This window comes from Protopterus annectens, chromosome 5.part0 (genome assembly GCF_019279795.1).
Source record: "Protopterus annectens isolate FY-2018-M chromosome 5.part0, PAN1.0, whole genome shotgun sequence".
Lineage (NCBI taxonomy): Eukaryota > Metazoa > Chordata > Ceratodontiformes > Protopteridae > Protopterus > Protopterus annectens.
Window position 1 is genome coordinate 951,962,464 of NC_056735.1, and position 18,287 is coordinate 951,980,750.

Consider the following 18,287-nt stretch of genomic DNA (forward strand, 5'->3'; position numbering starts at 1 on the left):
GCTGTACCTGTAAGAAATCTTTGACCGTCTGCATAGATTTTCCCTTATCCTCCATTTTCTTTAAAACCTCTTCTGCTTTAACTCCAAATAAGACATCCTGCTGTAAGTGTGCATCTAGTAACTTTGCTTTAACATGATCAGGCAGAGTTTGTTCCTTTAACCAAGCATGCCTACGTATAACAGACCCAGTAACAGCTGCTGTACAGGAAGCTTCCAAGGAATCAAATCCACATTGTAAAGTATGTTTGCCCACCTGTTCAGCTGCATGCAACAGATCCTGCATTTCCTTGAATTCAGACTGTTGAGGGTGCGTGCTCATCTTTTGTTTTATTTGAGACATTAGGAATTGCTGGTATTTCAGCATGTGAAATTGACAATTTAGTGCTCTCATAGCTAGAGTAGCTGAGGTGTACACCTTCTTCCCCCCACCTATCTAGTGCTCTGGAGTCCCTTTCAGAGGGTACGGGATTTTTAGCCATAGCAGCCTTAGCTCCTTTGGGACCCTAGGAGATTGTCTCTGGGTCAGCAACAGGGCTTTTGTAAAGGAATTTGTGTGAATCAGGCACTCTAATAATATCTATCTGGTTTGGCTGGAGCAGGAGGCAGAGAATCTGGATTTAGACTAGATTCTAAGTAAACATCATCCACAATGTCTAAAACTGGAGGGATAGCAAGTGGTCTGGGCTGGGGAAGTAAAAGAAACTCTCTGAGCCTTTTCTTTGAGTCGGAGTAGTCCTGACCTTCCCAGTGGAAATGTTCCCTCATGGTATGTAAGGTTTCCCCAAAGGAATAGTCTTCAGGGGGAGAAGCTGAGGGAATGGAATCTTCAGCATCAGAATCTTCATAAGGGGGAAAGGAGTAATCCTGTTCCTCAGAGGAGCCTGAGGAAATAGACACTTGATCAGAGGTGGCATAATCTTCCTCTTGTCTAGGCCTTTTGTCTGGGGGGGGGGGGGGGTTTGGAACCCCTGATTAAAGAAATCAAATCTTCAGCCATTTTAAGCATCTGTTTCTTAGGCATGGGGCCTTGAACTGGAGACTGATGTGCAGTCTTTTTTGGTTTTAGAGGAGTCTTAAGATTTTATGGTGAGAGTAGTCGGTCTGAAGACACCTTCTGTAACCAAAGGTGTTTCCAGAGCACCGGCTTCTCCTTCTGCAATGTTGTCGGTAGGGCCTAAAGAAAATGGCTGCGTCAGCCTAGAACTCTCTGCTTGAGAATCCGAAGCGGTCTGGGGTTCCAATTCTGCGGTCGCCAGGGGCTGCGTAGGCGCCTCACTGAAAACCAGAGAACTGGCGACCAGCCCAGCCGAGGCCTCGGAGTCTGGCTTGCATCTAGGCTGCCTGTCTTTATCTTTGCGTTTTTTATGCACGCCGGTAGTCGGTTGCTCCGACGGCATAGCGTAATTAAATTTCCTACCGAAGTAGTGTCGTGCGAAATCAAAGCGTCGCTTTATAGTTCCCTTATTGAACCTAGCACAAAACCGACAACCAGTGACGTCGTGGTCTGGGCCTAGGCAAGGTATACAATAAGAATGAAAGTCCCTATGAGGTATTTGCTTCCCACAAGAAATGCAATTGTTAACTTTTTCTGACATCGGACTGAGGCAAGAAAAGGTTCCCCAATGGGGTACTTGGCTTTGAAGACTTCGGACTGAAATTCGATTCGAAAATCTCAGGTGTCAGCCAACCGGCACTTGCGAACTGCTTCTGCTTCGGGCACCGGGCGGCAAGAAAGACTGAAGAAAATGGCGTCAGATGCCTCTTATATACCCCTGACCCACTGACGTCAGGGAAAAAGCGACAGCAACAGACGCCGGACCAAGACTTTGGAATTCGTGCCGACTGCGGGACCACCTGATGGCAGGAAAACCCAAGTGTGATGACTGCAGCAGGGTAACACGAACATTCCCAATCCCTCAGAGCCACACACTCCAGGGATCTAAACCTTGTCATCACAATGAACAAAACATGCTTTAGGGATAGGTTCCTGACCCAGAGACTCCCCATACTCTGGAATAGACTGCCCATACATATCAAGCAGAGCGCCTCTTTGGCCCTCTTCAAAGGGAACCCTGATGATTGGATGGGAGATGGGAAATTCACCTGGGGATTATATCAGTCACCCTGCTAGACAGGGGCCTGGAGAAGTAAATATTGTGGGAAGTAATATCCAGGGAATTGTTATGGCTAGGCTTGCATAGGCCCTAGGGCCGATAGCCTAGTACCAACCTATGAACCTATCAAAGTAACATTTCTAGGCATCAGATACCTCTTTAGTGTGCTACCCCAAAGACGTACTTTAGCATACAAAAAGCCACCTTCAAATTTCCAAATTCATTAAGAGCATCCATCGGTGTCACTATCAAATTCCAAGGGAGAAGACTTCTGGGAGCATAATCTAATTATTCATCATCACTGTCTGAAGAGTCAAAATCCCTTTCAGCAAATGGTTCACTCTCTTTTAGTAGAGGGGGTTACAAACACTCATGGCTGATCCACCGCTGGCTACAAGTTCAGCAAAAACTATGGAACCCCTTCAGCCAAGGAAATCCGTTCTTTCAAAAATGCCTGGATTGGGAAATGACGGCTTATCAGTTACAATGCAGAATGTTTAGTTGGGCAGGTGCTCTTTGCTTGGACCTTTGGAGGAGTCCTCGGAATGGGGGTGGGAGGGACCTTCAGTGTCTGGACGTGCAGGCAGATGTTCCAGACTTGTACCTTCCCTTCAGGGATGTTCCACTTAACTAAAATCATGGGGTAACAGAACTCCTCTTCTGAAATGATAGATCTAGCACTGTAATAAGGTATCTATGAAGTGGCATCTTGCCAGACTTCCATACAAGGCCCTACAGCATAATAGGATGTGCCTCCTTAGAGCCATGGTGGCCTCCAAACGGACTTCACCCTTGGGTACATGACTTGGGGGCTGTTAAAGCACCTAACTGGACCGGTACCCTTGAGCCAAGCACAGACATCAGCTGCCTTAGATGCATTGCTATTGTCCCTGCAGTCCTTGGTTGCTTCTCCATGAATTTCTTTGAGGGATGTCTAAGGCAGGGGATGTGGTACACAATGCCAGGACAGAGGTGCAAGTCAAGGACTCAAGCTTTTTCTTATCTTGGCAGTTTCAAGGGAAATGATAATTTTTTTCTCAATATGTTAGAGCTAGAGCCCACGTAAACAGAATTCTCGACATGATTCTCCATGCCTAAACAAAACACACACAAAGACTATGGAAATCCTCACAAATGGACTTAACTACAAGTAAACTTGTTTTCTATTTTCAGACTGATCTGCTGCTGAATATTAAATGGTCATCCAACCTTCCTCACAAAAAAAAAGATACAACACGATATTCTACAAGCAAAAGGAGAATACAAAAACATTTCCCATAATGGGGCATCTGCATGTGCACAAATGTAATGCAGGCTGAATCCACTGGAATGCAATTGCTAGTAAACAGTTTACATAACACAAACTGTGGCAAGAAAGAAGAGGTGGCAAAGGCAGATGCCAGCTTTACCCAGGAAACATGCTGACATCCCCAGGAAGGTGCCTTGCCTGGAGGGGGAACAGTGCTTGGGTCAGGAAGTTGAGTCGCATGTCAGGTCTTCCATGGCAGAAGACCCATGAACACTGATTACTACTGTTTAAATACCCATATGCAGCTCCAACAGCTGTAATAACTTTTCAGGTTTGTAAATACCCAAAGCAATACTTGTACCTGGCTGTAATATTTAACTCTGTACTCCCTTCATACTAAGTGCAGAGAAAAATCTATACTGCACTGACTCTTAGGATATATACAGATGTACACACTTATGCAGGCTAATGTAAAACATTTTCCCTTGTAAAACATGGATGAGTATTTAGGAAAGTAATGATGCATTACAATCTTACTATAGTTTGGCAGTAGTAGTCTGCAACACAAAGATTACTTACAGGAGACTTTTTGTCAATAGGCTTTATGACAAATTTTTTGTCATTGAAGGAAATATTTCTGATTTCACTCCATGGGAAACCAATCTTGGGAGTCAACCTGTAGAAAAGGAAAAAGGCTTAATGGACTTAATGAAACAGCAGCAGCAACAAAAAGAATACACACTGCATATTAATGCAGATCTGAAACAGTTTTTGAGTTAAAAAAATTACAGTTGACTGACTACCCAGATTAACAGCAGATCTTCAACAGATATAAATCGGCATTTTAACAGACCAAAAGGGCATTCATGCCCAAATCAGTCCATTAAGTCAGAGAGAAATTTCCTAGCAGTACCCAAGCAAGCACCATATGCTTTAACTGCCTTCTACTGTGCCGCACCATATCTATCTCAACAAACAATGCAAAGACGATGCAGGGTCAAGTTATCTTCAGCTGTTACAATGAGGGACTTGCCCTTCAGGCTAGACATACAGAGAGACTCATCCACAGATGTTTCAAAAAAACACATGGATGTATTTGATCCTTAAGTGATAAAACATCCAAAAAGTAAAACTGCAATAAAAACAGTTAATATCCCAACATTCAGCAACCCAATGTACAAACAGCCATATCAGCTGATCTATTAAGAGTCCTCTCTGACAGGTTCTACAGGAGAATACCTTTAACTCCAATCAGAATTTGCCATTTTTCCAGAAGTTACCATGTTCAGGAAAATACAGTTGCACAAGTCCTACTTTTACCAGTAGATGTTAATGGAATGCACTGCCTTACTGGGATATGTTTTGTAGTGCCCTACTATCCTTCCTCTGGCAGTCTATCAAAGCTCAGAACTTCTCCTACTGCCCATCTGTGTGTGTGAAGGACCAATTACCTGGCAGGACCAGGAATGCCCTTCAAATCCACAGACAGGACCATTCAGTTTTCTACGGTACAACAAAAACAGAAGTCCAAGCTCTGTGAACACACACTTTTCCAAATCTACCCCACCACCCCACACACACAAAATATTAAGGCTGCTGAGCAAAACACAGCAGCAACTCCAAACACCAAGTATATACATCCAACAAAGAGGGGGGATGGTACTTCAGTAAGAAATGTCTTCCAGGAACATATACTGTTACAGCTAAGTAAGACTTGCACAACTGTACTATGTTCAACAAACACATTGCCACACTGGCATATGGATAGATTCCCAAAGCTTGCCCAACCCCGAAGGAAGGATAAAGGTCCAGGAGCCCTTGGAAAACAGTCCTCATGAAGCCTGCTCTGGATTTGGAAAAGACATCCAGCTTGTAATGCTTTGTAAAGGCATGGACAGAGGACTAAGCTTCTGTCTCTAGAATACTTCTACAGTCCACCCCTTTCCAATACGACAGTGAAGAGATAAAAGCCCTCATGGAATGTGCATTTTCCTTGCCTGGACTTGCCTCACCATGATGGGTGTAACAAAAAACCATACTAGAGGACAATCAAGGTGCAATAGTTTGCTTAGAGAAAGTTTAACCGTTCTTTGCTCTTGAGAAAAAAGTAAAAAGCCGTTCTGCCTTCATAAAGGATTTCACTCTATTAAGATAATACACGCTCAGCTGATGCACAACCAAGGTATGAGGTATCCTCTCACCCTCATTCTTAGGTGCTGGAAGGAACACAGTGAGATTAATAGGCTGACAGAGTGAATTCTGGGACCACTTTCAGTAAAATAGAAGGATCAGTGCATAACACAACCTTATCCCTCTGGAAACTCCGGTACAGTTGTCCCACCACGAGAGCTTGCAGCTCAGAAACTAGCCTTGCGGATGTCAGAGGAATAAGCAAAACAGTTTTCCACATTAAGATCTTGATATCAGCCTGAGCTGCTTGTTTGAAAGGTGGTATGATGAATTTTTCAGGAACATAGTTGAGAACCCACAGAGGGAGAATTTTCTTGTGAGGGGGTCTCATGCAAAACTCCTTTTATGAACTGTTTTACCACAACAGAAGAAAAAGTGTGATCCATCGGCAGATAAGCAGAGATGGCAACTCAATGCACCTTGACGGACACATATGATAAGCCATTCTGAAGTAGCTCACATGAAGACCACAGGGATATTAACCTCATTGGACCCTCTGTTTAGGCACCACTTAGAAAACCTAATCCAGTTATAAACATAAGATATTCTATTAAGAGGTGTTATGGCCTCCTTTAACACCTGCTGCACATCCTCATGAAGTGCCTAGACAGAGACAAGAACGAATTATCCAGGCTGTCAGTTGAAGTTTCTTCAAAATGGGTTGCACCAGTTGCCCCTGAAACTGTATGAGGACGTCTGAATTACTCTTGGCCAATACCATTAAGAGAAAGAACCAAGACTGCCTCGGCCAATAGGGGGTCACAACAATGATCGTGGGCATTTCTTTGGAACCCTCAGAAGTATCTTGTAAAATCAATGCAAATGGTGGAAACACGTACAGGAGTATTTCTGTCTCAGAGAAATTTCTCCAATTACCTGTTCTGAAAGGAAGCAAACAGATCTATTTAAGGCATGACTCGCATTAGATTCTGGAACACCACTGACTTCAGCTACCACTTGTTTTGGTCTGCCCATAATCTGCTTAGTCTGCCACAATGTTCTGCCTTGACAGGATGTATGACAGCTGTTCCGAACAGTCAGAATGCTGTAAAGCCAGCTCCAAAGCCATTACTGCCAACCAGCACAGAGGATTTGACCTTGTCCCCCCCTTGTTTGTTGAGGTACCACATTACTGTTGTGTTGCCCGTAACCACCAGAAGAGGACCTGGGGTTCATAGGTGGTGAAGGATTTTCAAGAGTGAATCACAGCAAACATTTTCTTGACATTTATTTATTTCCAAAGGCCTTTGGGTCACAAATGGCTTGCATTTACACCCCTACTGACGCAGCTTCTCAGGCTACGTCAGAAAATCTGTCAGGACAGACTGCACTAATACCAAAGGGGAGAAAGGAAGTCCTGGACTGATACCCAACTGATCTTTCCACTACTGTAACTTTCTCGAGATGAAAGGCAGCACTGGTATCCGAGATCCCAGTGAATGAAGGTGCTTATCCAACAATTTCAGACATACCACTGAATTTTTCTCGTGTGAAGATAGGCCAGTGGCATCATGGAAGCCATCTGTCCAAGAATCTTTAGGAATTCTCTTGTTGAGGTGGAAGAAAGGACATTCTCTTGTGGGAGTCTATTTGGCACCTCAGATAGATTAGTCTTTACAAGGGTGTCACACTTAACTTCTGTTGGTTCAACTAGAACTTTAGCTGGAAGAGTAAGGCAGAGACCTTCTCCAGTGAATCCAAACACCTGGATGCAGATTCTGCACAGATCAGCAAGTCATCCAAGTGAGGAAAAAGTCCGACACTGGGCCACTACTGAACCAAGACATTTGGTAAATACTCAAGGTTCAGTGGATAGCTCAAAGGGCAATACAGCACACTGACAGTGTGAACCAGGCACTACAAGTCTGAGAAATCTCCAGAAAGAATAACCAGGGGGATATGATGACATGAATCCTTCAAGTTCAGGGTCACCAAGAAGCACTGGTCTGGTAACAATGGACGCACTTGTCTGCAGAATGAGTACTATGAACTTGGGGACCATGACAAATTTATTCAGAAAGGAAAGGTCAAACACTGGTCTCTGGACATTTTTGGGGACTTCGCATTCTATGACATCAGAGTCCAACATCTGCCAGGGAACAGGCAGGAATAATAAAGTCTGGTCCAGTGAATAAGAAGGAACCCCTTTGAATATGGGTGCATGTCTTTTTCACTGCCATCTGTAACTCCTGCCAACAATGTTGAGCACCCATCGGTCAGGGCCACGGAGAGCTAGGCTGTCTTGTTGACAGCTAACTTTGGAGACATGGCACCAGGAGGAGGGCTTGAGAAAGATGGTTGCAGTACACTGGCAAAGTCACAAGTTGGAAGGGGGATTATCCTTTTTGGGAAAGGAAGCCTTGTTCTTAGGCCTGACAGGTTCTCATCCTGTAGTTTTCTTTTAATGCCTTTGTTTTTGTTCGGCTAGGAGTTCTGTTTAGATGGCTGATGAAAATTATCTTGCTTATAGGAGGAAAATTTGGGAATATGAAAGATTTTGACATTTCTTATATGAGTTTTCCTCTGCCATCCCAGTATTGATCTGATTTAGCTAATGTATCAAACACAATCAGACAAGTGGAAAATCCAAAATCTCATTTTTAAGCGCATAAAAAAAAGTAAGCACACCTCCTTATCACCAATGACAACACTGCATCTCTAGTAATATTATTATCCCCCTCCAGTACACTCATGTTTTCACACCTGAAACTTACAGGAGGAATCGTGGGGAAAAGGGACTGCAGGTTGAGCATTTAGAATGAAAACTTGATATGAACAAGTTTAGAACAGGCCTCCAGGTACTTTCTTTTTGCGCACTAGAAATATTCCTGAATTGACTCCCATTCTTTTTTGATTCACTGGTACAATTTATATCACACCTTGGGATAGGAAAGAGCTGGGTTTGATTTTGAGGATGAGGAGCAAGTCCAGGGATTGAAGGGAAGGAATCCTATTTTCACCTGTACCCATTCTAAATTATTTCTAATACCCAAGAATCTGTTGCAAACTGGCTTCACAGAGTAAGATAAGAAGAATGATTTTTTGAAAAGTTTAGATAGTTGCCAGGGCGAAGGAGGAAAAATCTGTCATTTTTCTTGGCCTGAGATCAGGACTGTGGTGCCTCTCCTTTTTTTTCTTAGAGCTGCTCTGCCATTGCTTTTTAAACTGTTGCTTTCCTAACTTTTGCTGAGATTGGTTAAAAGGTTTCCTATAAAGTGGCCCATGTCTGGATGGGTAATTTCTACTCGTCTGTCAACTACTTAAATGTATGAACGAGTCCTTCCCCCTGCTAGCCTCCAGACTTTGCAGAGATGCACCAACATACAATTTTAGATATCTTAAACACTCAAGTCTTCTCCTCTAAACCCCAAAACTAGCCTTCATTGTACACCCTGCTTTCTCAGTTCTTGGTCACAAACTTTGAAAATTTCTCCCTCCTTTTCTTTACTCATCTTGCCCCATTTTCCAGTTAGAAATAAAAGCACAATGCTATATCTTGATCATATAATGCAACCTCTTCCTACACTTCTTCCCTCTATATACATTGACCTGACTAGACTATTCATTGTGATTCTTTCAGCATGCCATCTCAGACTTCCTCTGTATATAATGCATGTATATATTGTGTTTTGTCAGTCACTCTGTATGTAATGTAATTTTTTTCCTTTATACCCTCAAGTAGACTCAGATATTCACATAGTGCACAATGTATACATATATTCCAGTTTGTCACTCATTCTGTTTATCATGTCAAGTGTCTATTGTGCTACCCTGGGCTGAAACTGAAATAAGTCCAATGGGGTGGGATCACTGCTGTACACCAGTTAAATTCTACATAAATATTTACCTTCTGGCTATATTTTAGTATAGGAGATCAAAGGATTTGCTTTGCCCCATGGATCAGATGCCCCCTTTAATCAAATCTCTAAAAAGCTACAGCAGATGACATCAGGGGGAGCATTAAGAATTTCAAATTTAACAATCTTGAGTAGATTTTGGGATCTTAGCTATGCACACCTGTGCATCACTGACAATTACGTCAGCTCCAGATACTGCATTTTAAGTATCCTAACAGTATCTCAAAGAATGCTTTGTAACTTGTGTGATGAGGGAAAGCATAAAAAGTACAGAGAACTTAATATCTGAAATAGGTAGCTCTACGATAGACTTACTGATATCAGCAAATGATGCCAAAAATTTTTTTTAAAAATGTGTGCTTGACAATTTATAGTTCTAAAAGCTAGGGTGGAAAATGTGTTTTACCAGCTTTTTCTGAGGGTATAAGATTAGATGTACTATGGATGCTTAGATTCAGAGCTCTTTCTAAAGGACGTAACAGATCGGTCAGCTACAGAATTACGGAAAAGGAATTTTTAAGAGAAAGGTACCTTGTAAAGTTTATCTGGTTTCAAAGAAGCAAGTGCCTGTCAGGAGAAGCACTGACAGCATTAAAGGCATCTTCTAATGACCTAGTGACATGAGGAATAGCCCATGCTTTATGGGTTTTTACCTGTGAAAGATCACATCACTTTTGTTGTCAAATGCTTCCCTTTGTTCCCAGTAAAATAAGTTCTTCATTCTTACTATTATATCAGAGAAAGGCATTTCTTCCAGAAGAGAATCTGAAGAAGGATTTCTGAAAAACGGTGAACCTGCATGCCCAAGAGCATAAAATCCAACTTCAATGAAGGAAAAAGGGTTTTCAGAGACTGACACAGAAATGCTCCTGAAGAGAGTGCTTGACCAGCAAGAGCTTAACCTCAGGTCTACTCTCCAGCATGTGCCTGAAAAATAAAAACTGCAAATAAGCTCATAAAAAAGCCCACGCACAAAGATACTGAAAACATTAAAAACATTTACAATCAACTCAGTAGTGTAGCTCAGGGAATTGAACCATTTCAAGTGAAAATAACGAGTAAAAGACTTCTCAGTAACCTCAAGCCACCCCGTGCCTCAAGGTGGCAAAGCTGTTTGAATAATGAAAAAGGAACCTGAGCCCAGGCCCTACGGCACAGCTACTTGCTACCCAGCTCATAGGAGGCACGTCTAAGACTGAGGAAGGTTCCTATTGCATTCCTCCCTCAACCACTAAAGTTCAGGCAGACAGAATTAAAAATGTACATATTACCAATGTACAAGCAAATATATTAAAAATAGAGAGTCAACAGAAATGGTGAACTTTACACAAAATGCAAACAAATTCTGCACCTCCCCACCACCCAGCGACCTCACCATGTTTATGTCAACAAATCAAAGCCCTTTACACTGGCAGCTTACCTAACAAACTGAAATGACTGAAACTGCATTTTTAAATGTGAAAATATATCTTTATTGCAATTACAAAGCTTAATAAAAGTCATGTTTCTGCAACAGCAAGCCCTCCTGCAACCCTCCCATATACCATAGCTGCGAATATTAACTCCACAATCCCACAACAGCAGAGGAAGTCCATCCCACTGCAGCATATTTTTGGCTCCACAAAAAGGGTGAAGTCATCCTAGTGACATCCAGGTAACCTCAGGCACTGGAAACAAATTAGATTATATTGAAATAACTGCGAAAACTGGATCCAAACAAAGCACAGGGAGGAGATGAAATTACTAATAATGACCTGAAAAAACTTCAGCAAGAACTTACAGTACCATATGTTACCAATACATGTAACTCCGTAAGAATTGCAGGAGGAATCATTAGGGCACACTGCAGGTGCTGCGAAAAGCACTTCTGGCTGACATCAAAGATTGAAACAATACTAATATCATGAACCTTAACCGTACTTCGACTTAGAAATGGGGTCCATTCCCATTCATGGTATTAGAAACCCAAAAGACTTTGAGAAATTAAAAGAAGGCCGATACCACTGTATCGATTTACAAGGTCATATAAATATGGGGGAATTCCTTAAGATTGAAGACATGTGCATATTAAACCTGTCTTTAAGGGAAAGGGGAGTAGGGCAAAAGTACAGTTGTGTACACTTACCATGAATGTAGATGTTTGAGTGTATTCACTGTTGCAGTCATCACACTTGGGTTATCTGCCTGCAGGTTGCCCTCAATTGGCCTGAATACCAGAGTCTTGGGATTTCTGCGTCAGACCCGCGGTGGTGGTGCTGTGATAGCGTTGTCGCCTCACAGTAAGATGTTGTCCGGTTCGATTCTCAGCTAGAGCGTCTTCTGCGTGGAGACATGCATGAATGGGTGTACCTTCGTTGAAGGTTGTGCGTCAGGCCTGGCAAGCTGGTACGTAAAAATCAACTGCCAATCATTAGTGGACCGGAGTTCCGCTGTGGCGACCCCTAACCGGGAAAAGCCGAAAGACACAAAAATGCTGTTGCTTCTTCCATGACGTCAGGTCGTCAGGGGGTAAAAAACATGCAGCCGACACCATTACATTAGTTTTTCTTGCCCCAGATGTCAGGATCCCCCACAATAGGAAGCAATTACATGGTGTGGACCACCTCCAGTAAAAAGTAAATACCCTTGTCATAAGATATGGCCAAAAAAGAGGATCGGTAAAAAGTGTAGAAAGTCATGTGGCTGGATGAAGGGTAACCAGGACTGCAACAGTGAGTACACTTGAACGTCTACATTTATGGTAAGTGTACACAACCGTACTATGTTCTTCATGTTTTACTGTTGCAGTCATCACACTTGGGTTGATTCCCAAAGCTGAGGAAGGGTGGAGGCAGTCAATAAGTATTAGGGCTGGCTAGCAGGCCTTGTAAGACAGCTGTGGCAAATCCAGCTTTGGATTTTGAAAAGATAGGTAAGTGGTAATGCTTTGTGAAGGTGTGTACAGAACTCCAGATTGCAGCTTCCAGGATGTCTCTGGTAGGGACTCCCCTGAGAAATGCTGTAGAGGTTGAAGTAGCTCTAGTGGAATGAGTTCTGATCCCCTGAGGGGTAGGTTTTCCATGGTGCTTGTAGCAGAAATGGATGAAGTGTGCAACCCATTTGGAAATGGTTTGCTTTGAAATGGCCTTGCCCTCTGCCCCTGTAGCAAAGCTGACTAGCAGTTGGTCAGATTTTCTGAAAGGTTTAGACTTGTCAAGGTAGAACCTGAGCTGCCTGTGCATGTCCAAGGAGTATAGGATCCTTTCCCCTTTATTCTGAGGATTAGGAAAAAAAAGGTTGGTAAATGGATGGATTGGTTTACAGCCACACTAGATACCACCTTGGGCATAAATGATGGGTTAGTCATGAGGGAAACCCTGTCCGCATGGAAGATAATGAAGGGTTCCACAGCCATAAGGCCCTGTAACTCAGACACTCTTCTTGCTGAAGTGATGGCTAGAAGTAAGGCTGTTTTTTTCAGAAGAGGAATTTTAACTCTGCTGTAGCAGCAGGCTCAAAAGGGGGAAGCATGAGCTTCTGCAATACAAAGTTAAGGTCCCAGGCAGGAGTGGGAGCTCTCCTTCGGGGTCTTAAATTGTTATAACTTTTCAGGAACTGTTTGATCAGAGGGTGAGAGAAGAGGGGTGGCTCAGTATTGTAATAAACGAGATGGCAGAGGCATGAATCTTAATTGATGAGAAGGACAGGCCTTTGTGGAGCAGCTCTGCTAGATAATCTAGGATTTGAGGTAAGGAGAGCATGGCTGTGTCCTTTCCTTGAGACTGGCTCCAAGAACAGTATCTTTTCCACTTTTCTGAATAAGATTTTCTAGTACTAGGCCTCCTGGCCTCAAGGATGACATCCATCACCTGTTTGCTGAGGGTTGCTGGTGATGTATTAAGGGAATAAGTCAGGCTGCCAGGTTCAGGGTTTGCAGCTGAGGATGCAAGATTTGCCCCTCCTGCTGGGACAGCAGAGAGGGGGGGGGGGGGTGTCTGATGTAGGTGCCAGGGTGGCACTGCTGCCGGACTGCGTAGGAGTAGGTACCAGTGCTGGCATGGCCAGTCTAGTGCAATAAGGATTATCCTTGGCCTGTCCTGTTTGATCTTGAGTAGTACTTTGGACAGGAGGGGTACAGGGGAAAGGCATAGATTGTTAGGTTTTCCCATGTAAAGGATAGGGCATCCACTTTCCATGCTTGGCTGTGGGAAGTTCTGGTGCAAAATTTGCTCAATTGATGGTTTTGGGGGAAGCAAAGAGGTCCACCTCTGATGTCCCCCACTTGTGGGTTAGAAATTTGAATGAGTGGAGTTCTAGTTTCCACTTGTGTGGGTCCATTAGATTTCTGCTCAAGTCGTCTGCCAGTGAATTTTGTTTGCTTAGCAGGAATTGAGTTTGCAGATGCACTTGATTGCTCAAGGCTGTGCTCCACAGAGTCATGGCTAACCTGCAGAGTGGGTAGGAATTAGTTCCCCCCTGCTTGTTTATGTACCACATAACAAGAGTTATCCTGGAAGGATAAGGTATTTGAAGGCTGTCAGTGCATTCTGTACAGCTAACATTTCTTTCTGATTGAAATGCAGGTGGATTTGCTTTGGGCTCCATCTGCCATGAATGCATTTGCCTGACATGTGAGCCCCCCATGCATAGTCTGACGCATCTGTTGTCAGGGCTTGGGTGGCGGGGGGGGGGGGGTTGAGTGAAAGAGTCCCTTGTTGTGGTTGCAAGCCTCTGCCCACCAAAGGAACTCTGTCCTTAGGCAAGGAATGATAGGAATCACTGTTTCCAGGTCCTGGGAATGTTGACACCAGACACTTTTTAAGTACCACTGAAGTTTCCTCATATGCAGTCTTGCATATGGAATTAGGAGGATGCATGAGGCCATGAACCCTAGTGCTTGCAGAATTCTTCCTTGCAGATAGCTGGGTTTGGGTGGCCAGTAGTTTGAAGTAGTCAGTCAAATAAACCTGCTTTTCTGAAGTGAGGAATGCCATCTGGGAAGTTGTGTTCAAACTTGCTCCCAGGAATACAATCTTTTGGCTAGGTACCAGATGTGATTTTTTTTGTTGATGATATACCTCAGAGAAGTTAGGAGTCTCTTTACAAACGTCAGGTGATGTATTAGCAATTCCTGACTGTCCGCCTGAATCAGGCAATCGTCCAAGTATGGGTAAACCTGAATGTTTCTCTGCCTGCAGTATGCAATGGCTGGAGCCAGGCATTTTGTGAATACTCTGGGTGCAGTAGATAAGCCAAAGGGAAGTGCAGAAAACTGAGCCCTGCCCTGAAATGTAGATATTTCCTGCAAGATTCCCTTATGGGGATGTACAGATAAGCTTATTTTAAGTCTAGGGTGACCTGCCAGGAGTCTTTACCTAGCATAGGAAGGAGTTGTTGGAGTGTAAGCATTCTGAACTTTGGTACCACCAGGAAGGTGTTGAGAATTGACAGCTCCAGGATAGGGCGCCAAGAATTCTCTTTTCTGGGCACCAGGAACAGTCTGGAGTAGAAACCCTATCCCCTTTGCTCTGTTGGAACAGGTTGGATAGCCCTGATAGTGAGAAGAGAAAGTACTTGCTTTTGGGCCTTTGCCCACTGGTTTCGAGGAAGATCTGGCAACCCATTTGGGCTTGGCAGTGAGTGGAAGTAGAATCTGTATCCCTGGGATACAATGTTTAAGACCCATCGGTCCTGGGTAATATACTCCCAGTTTTTTGCATGCAGGACGAGTTTTCCTCCTAGGGGTGTAAGTAACTGGGCATGGCTGGGCAGGATGAAGAACAAGTTATTGTGAACTTTTTCCATAAGGGGTGGCTTACCACTCCCTGTTCTTGAGGTGGAATCATTCCATTGCTTAGATCTGTACATACCCTGAGACTGTTGTCTTGGTGGTCTGTTGCCCCTGGGTTTGGACTGAGAATGTCTGGGAGGGACTGGAAAGGACCAGTTTTTTGAAGGCCAATGCCTACTGAATCTAGATGGCTGTACCTGTAGGAAATCTTTAACAGTTTGCACAGATTTAGCTTTTTCCTCCACATTTTTAAGAACTACTGCTTTTGTGCCAAACATTATTGATTTAATGGAGCATCTAGTAATTTTGCTTTGACATGATATTGCAAGATTTGTTCCTTCAGCCAAGCATGCCTTCTCAGAACAGACCCAGTGACAGCAGCCCTGCAAGATGCTTCTAAGGCATCACAATCACACTGTAAAGTATGTTTACCAACTTGGTTAGCAGAATGCATTAGCTTTTTTAAATCTTTATTTTCTGCACCATCAGGAATCAACAACATTTTTAGTTTAATTAGTTCCATAATATGCTGCTGGTACTTCAACATGTGAAACTGCCAATTTAAAGCTCTGATGGCAAGAGTTGCAGAGGTATATACCTTCTTTCCCCATCTGTCTAAAGCCCTAGAACCCCTGTCCGAAGGGGTAGGGTTTTTAGCTGTAGTAGCTTTAATACCTTTAGGTCCCTGGAAAATTGTCTCTGGATCCACAGTGGGATTTTTAAATAGAAATTTGTGAGAGTCAGGTACTCTGTAGTACCTATCAGGCTTTCTAGTATCAGGGGTAAGACTGGATCCCACAAAGTCATCATCTACAATATCCAAAACAGAAGGTACAGCTAGAGGCCTGTGCTGAGGCAAGTCTCTTTTTGGACTGTAGGTAGTCCTGGCATTTACAGCGGAAATGCTCTCTTAGGGTATGCAAAGTTTCACCGAAAGAAAAGTCCTCTGGGGGGGGGGGAGGCAGAGGTAATGGAATCCACTGCATCTGAATCCTCATAGGTAGATAAAGGTATGTCCTGGTAATCAGAGGGGTTAGAGACATCAGACTCATCGTCTGTAGAATCAGAAGGAAAATCAATTCTTTGTCTTTTAGAGGAGGAAGGCTGGTTTCCCCTAATTAAAGTAATAAGGTCTTCAGCCATGCTAAGCATTTGTTTCTGAGGAATGGGAGCCTGAGAATGTGCTTTAGTCGTCTGTTTCCTAGGCATAGTGCGAACTCTGGGCCTGAGAAATTTGGTAGTTTTAGTCAGAAACTAAGTAGTCGGTTTAATACGAACATCAGAAGGTCTGAATACACCCTCAGAAGCCGGTGCTTGCACAGCGGCTCTGAACCGATCCAAGGTAGAGACATCTGCAGGTTCCATAGTCGAAGAAGCATCTCGCGGCATACCGGATGAAGAATGAGTCTCAATAGAGGCCTGCGAATCTGTAGAAGAGGGTATCGGGGGCTGCAAAAGCACCTCACTGAGTACTGGCGGACTGGCAACTAGCTTAATGGAAGCATCGTTGGCAGTGTTGGACCTATGCAGTCTATCTGTCTTTATCCTTAAGTTTTTTCAGAAGATTGGTAGCCGGATGGCTTATCGAAGCCATTTCGGAATACGAAGAACAACAGCAAAAGAATTTTGTGACAAAGATAGCCCAATGACGAATAGTTCGGGCGTTGAACAGGGCACAAAACCGGCAGCGAGGAACGTCGTGGTCTGGGCCTAATCAGGTGACACAGTAAGAATGAAAATCTCTGAGGTATTTGCTTTCCACAGGCAAGACAATTGTTACATTTTTCTGACATTGGTTAGAGCAAGAAAAAAAGATCTCCAATGGGGTACTTAGCTTTAAAAGACTTCAGATTTGAAACTCTAATAACGAAAATTCCAGGTAGCGGCCGACCGGCACTTGCAAACTGCTTCGGGCTCCCGCTCGGCAAAAAAAGCTGGCGTAATGACATCAGCTGCATGTATTATACCCCTGACAACATGGAAGAAGCGACAGCATCCGATGCAGAAATTCCAAGACTCTGGTATTCGGGCTAACTGAGGGCTACCTGCAAGGCAGATAACTCAAATGTGATGACTGCAACAGTGAAACACAAAGAACATCCCAGAGTCATATAGACCCTTACGCCTACTTTCGTGTTGTGGAAAAATAATGGAGAAGGTAATGCTGGATAAGTTACTGTCAGAATTCGATAGGTTGAGACTTGAAAAGTACAGTTGTGTACCTACCATAAATGTAGATGTTCGAGTGTATTCACTGTTGCAGTCATTACACTTGGGTTATCCCGCAGTCGGCCTGAATTCCAAAGTCTAGGTCTGGCGTCGGATGCTGTCACCTCTTCCCTGACGTCAGTGCACCAGGTGTATAAAAGATGCAGCAGACGCCATTTTCTTCAGTTTTTCTTGCCCCAGATGTCAGGTGCCCCCAAATTGGTAGGCTGAAAATTATGCCAATAAGTATGCATGCACAAAAATAAACATTCTACAAGCAAATACACCACACAGGTTGTATAGGATAGAGAAGTACAGATAAGTCCCAGCAAAGAAAAGGGGGATGGTGGGTGGGTAACCTGGACTGCAACAGTGAATACACTCGAACATCTACATTTATGGTAGGTACACAACTGTACTATGTTCATCGTGTTTCACTGTTGCAGTCATTACACTTGGGTTGAATCCCAAAGTAGAGGTTGGGGGGCTGGGTCTAAATAGGATTAGGAGAGGCTATAAGGCCCTGCAGAAATGCAGTGGCAAAGCTTGCTCTGGATTTAGAGTAGAGAGGTAAGTGGTAGTGCTTGGTAAAAGTGTGCACTGAACTCCAAAGTTGCAGCCTCTAAAATGTCTTTGGTTGGTACTCCTCTCAGGAAGGCTGCTGAAGTGGCTGCTGCACTGGCTGAGTGAGGCCTAATGCCCTTAGGCACTCATTTGCCATGTTGTGAATAGCAGAAACGAATGCAATGGCCTATCCATTTTGAAATAGTCTGCTTTGAGATAGCCTTTCCTTGTCATCCTGCAGCATATGCTACTAAGAGTTGCTCAGTCTTTCTGAAAGCTTTAGTTCTGTCCAAGTAGAAGCGTAGCTGTCTGTGCATGTCCAAGGAATGCAGGAG

At 43.6% G+C, this 18,287-nt stretch overlaps 1 protein-coding gene across 1 annotated transcript in view; it reads right to left on the minus strand.

Annotated features, from left to right (window-relative positions):
• Positions 1-18,287, minus strand: part of RDX (radixin) — a 1,792,353-nt gene that overhangs the window by 902,991 nt on the left and 871,075 nt on the right. The window contains 1 exon segment of the mRNA XM_044072720.1: positions 3,943-4,039. Coding sequence (XP_043928655.1) covers positions 3,943-4,039 — 97 coding nt within the window.